This window comes from Emericellopsis cladophorae, assembly GCF_022114955.1.
Source record: "Emericellopsis cladophorae strain MUM 19.33 chromosome Unknown NODE_158_length_11229_cov_141_354107, whole genome shotgun sequence".
Classification (NCBI taxonomy): domain Eukaryota; kingdom Fungi; phylum Ascomycota; class Sordariomycetes; order Hypocreales; family Bionectriaceae; genus Emericellopsis; species Emericellopsis cladophorae.
The window spans coordinates 6425-10192 of NW_026251083.1; the positions used below are offsets into that span (position 1 = coordinate 6425).

The 3768-nt window shown below is 52.6% G+C and overlaps 1 protein-coding gene across 1 annotated transcript; it reads right to left on the reverse strand.

The window, feature by feature from the left end:
- Nucleotides 1-427: 427 nt before the first annotated feature.
- On the reverse strand, nucleotides 428-3241 carry J7T54_002748 (uncharacterized protein; the record flags this gene model as incomplete). The annotated part of the gene is made up of 4 exons (XM_051510662.1): nucleotides 428-1365; nucleotides 1624-1720; nucleotides 2359-3042; nucleotides 3161-3241. 4 exons carry the CDS (start codon nucleotides 3239-3241, stop codon nucleotides 428-430), a joined length of 1800 nt encoding a protein of 599 aa, XP_051358461.1.
- Nucleotides 3242-3768: the final 527 nt, after the last annotated feature.

A 3768-nucleotide genomic window follows, 5' to 3' on the forward strand; every position in this document is an offset into this window, starting at 1 on the left:
GTTCCGGAAATTTCAAGCCCTTGCGTAACTCTATAATAGTAGTGATTTAACGATACGCTACTACTTTAGCCACTCCCTTAACGTCCCGTTCTTCTACTAGCTTTAGCTATTCTACCTCTAGCTTCCGCTTATCCGATACCCACGAGAATTTCGTAACGTGGCTATTTCGGGTCTTAAAGCACGTAGTCCCTCGATAAACGACGGCCTTCTGCCTGACTATAGGGCCCCTCAGCCTGATCCTCGATTCGTTATTACTTAGGTCGTCTAGTATAATATAGCGATACCTATCCTTTCGTTCGATAAATATATCTAAGCCTATCGTATCGTCGTCTATTGTGGCATACCTAATAAAAGCGCGCGTAAACTTATCCGGCTCGTTATGAATATTAAATAGCCCCGAGCTATACGGCCTAGAGCGATCGAAGACCTAGAGCTCTATCGTGGACGCGTAGAGGGAGAACGCGTGGATAAATCGGCGCGTCGGCTGGTCGGCGAAGACGCCTCGCATATAGCGCGTAATCTGAAGAAGGTCCGCCTTGAATCTGCCCGTATCGTATGACTTCTTTTGCTCTCCAACGACAAGGACATGCTTGTACCGCAAAGTGCCGTCCTTTTTCTTGGCTGGCGTCTGGAAGAAGACATCCATCTGGCCTTTCCGTTCCTTGAACTGGTGGGCGGTTTTGGTGGTATGTAGCTTGTACGTTGAATCGGCTAAGAAACGCTCCTCTAGTGAACGGAACCAGTCCCAGACCGGCTTTTCGTCCGAAGGGGTCGGGAAATCTGTCCATTTCTTCCCGTCGTGTGCTGTCATCATCTCCTTCAGCATCGCTTTCTGTTCTTTGCGCCAGCGCTTGGAGTCGAAGAACTTGTCGCAGAATCCCTTCACATCGCGAAAGGTGCACTCTTTTATCTCATAGAACAGCTCCCCTTCGACGATGTCGCGCGTTTCGCTGTCGGCCAGTCGGCTCGAGCTGGTCTTGATTGGTGTTCCTTTGAAAGTCGGGGCGATGCTGGACGGGGGAGGAGTGAGGGCGCTAAGGGATTCGATGACGGTGAAGACAGCTTCCCAGACGTCGATGTCGGAGGAATCGTCCACGATATGGCGGACGAGAGGGTGGAATTGCTGAGTCTTTATTTCGCCTCCTCGAACATATTGTAGGATAGATAGCAGCTTGACTGCAACGCTACCGCTTTCGTCTGGCGAAGGAAGGCTGAACGCAGCTGGCGAGGCGACTAAAGCGGAGAGAAGACTCGCAATATCTTCTTGTCGCGGGTCGTCGGCCTCGTTGAGGTCGCGCAATTTGTCTCGGAAAGGATCAAGAGTATCATTGAGTGGGCGTTCTGAAATGATCTTAACGTGCTTCTCTGTAAGAGGCATTTTGATGTCGTGTAGAGAGCATGGCTGATGTACAGGTCCATTGGGAGAGCGAGGGAGAGGTAAACAGAAAACAAAGCAGACGCGACGGCTCACGTGTTTGTAGGGATGCGTGACAGCGGGCCACCTGGTCGCAGACGGCAAGGGCGGCCGCTAACCCATTTGTGGAAGGTGGGGGCACGGTGAGAAGCGACTTGGCCGTTGTTGGAAGAAGAGGATCGATCAACTGTCGGGGCGGCGGCACATACGAGATGCATCGTCCGTTTTCGTATCGGGGTCCGGCGAACAGTCGAAGCGACCGAAGATAACCCGCGGCATACGGTCCGGAAGAGTGCCGGACCTGAGCTGCAAAAAAGTCAGCCTCCGCACCTGAAGCTGAACCACCAATGCTCCAAACTGATCTCGGGTCGGTTGGACACCTCGCAGGCAGCAGACTGCACAAGGACACGTCAAGAAGGGATTGATCACGAAGGCCATCGGTATCTGTGCCTTCCCACTCAATTGACGACTCCACATGTCCTTGAGTGGGCACCCAGCATACGACACGACTTCCCGAAATCCCAGCGCGTACATTCTAATGTCACAATAGTAACCGAGCATGGTTGCGCGAAATATCGCGGTATTAAGTAGGAATAAGTCCACTTCTGTACAGTTTCAGATAAAACATCATCAGCGAGAACGGAATTTTTAAAAAGAACAGCCATTTGCAGAGCGGTTATCAGCTTCTGTTGGCGAACGGCTTTGTGGTCAGAGGGCATATCCCACCTATTGCAACACATATTGCTCATATCACTAACGCAAGTACGGTTCCCAACGACGGCGGCTTTTCCATATAATATATATTTAGGCGTCTTTTTCCAGAGTCCTGACCGTATCTGTCCATACCATATTGAATTTCTCCGTCGCCATTCACAAACACAGCAAGATATTGGCGTCGGTTATTGAAGCCACGGCCGGTGTCTCTTCCACTCTTTGTAGCGTACCTTCTTCATCTCCTCGTATGCCTCAGTGACTTGGGGGAATCCCATCTCTCTAAGTTTCTGCTCAACCTGCACTCTGTACTTGCTATCGGTCTCTACGCCAGCGCTTCCGATGCGCTCTACCTGCAGTGCTCCGCAGATAGCGAACTTAGTTCGCACCCATGCCAAGGGACTATATCTGGCCAGCTCCCAGTCGAGGACAGCAATTCGGTCCCCATTCATGATGATATTGGTAGGCCCAAGGTCGTTGTGAGATAAGACAAATGTCGAACCAACCATTCCCAGCGCTTCGCAATGTTTCTGGAGGGCTTGTACTCCGTAGTCGCGCTGGTCTTGGAGTGGGTCCAGCCAGTTGTGGTCGACTCCAGTCAGAACATCGGACCGAAAGAACCTCAGTTCCGAGCAAATCTCGGAGACGCGAATTGCCACGTGCTCTTTCTCCTCCTCGGTCATATCCCACCACACCTCATTGAGTCTGTTGCCGGGTATGTGGGGTTCGAACAAGTATGTCTTGCCGGCCTCCTCAGCGTGGGAAAGGACTCTGGGAACGTCGAAGCTGAGTTGCTTTTCGGCCAGAAAGCTTAGTAGTTTGTGTTCTCGCCGGGTGCTGTCGTCGGCGAGTCTGACCTTGAGGATGAGCGCGTCGCCGAAGCTGAACACCGCGGACGGGTCGCCTGCGTCGTGGATCTGGCGGACATGGCTGTCAAGAGGCGGAGGGGCAGCATCAGGCAAGGGGATGGGCGCGGCAGCAAGAGTATAGCACGAGCCGTCGCTACTATTCTTCCACAGGTAGTTATTCTCGCACGGTTTTTGCATATGATCCGATGAGCCATGTGGTCGTGTCGATTTGCTTGACCGAGTCGCGAACGTGACTGCGAGGTGCCATGTCGAAAGCTGGCTGGGGATAAACCGGGTAACTAGACCTATTATTATTTGAACAATCAAAGATGGTCATTTTAGCACCCGCCGTGACGTCCACAGATCGTGCGACAACTTACCCCCAACAGCTCTTCAGCTCTCTTGCCATGCCAGACATCTAGCGCTCAGGCTTCCACTCATGGGCATCGTTCCCCAATCCGTCGATGCGTGCCCCGCACTGCAGGATGTTCTCATCACGGAGACGATTCACTGCAAGTCATTATTGGCGAGCGGATACTTGGTAGGAGAGAGCGGGCCCTGGATCGTACTCACCTACGCCCCGCCTCAGTCCCAATAGCGGGCGGGTGTCATGATGCCCCATCCGCAGGGTTGAGCGGGCACCAATCGGCGAGGTCACAGTGCCGCAGAGTAATTTAGGAACCTTGGCGACATATTTACCATGCCCGGGCATTGGCAGTAGTCACGACAACACACCAAAATCACGCCTAGCTTCTTATGAGAGTTTCACGATCTACCGGCCAACGAGGCTTTTTC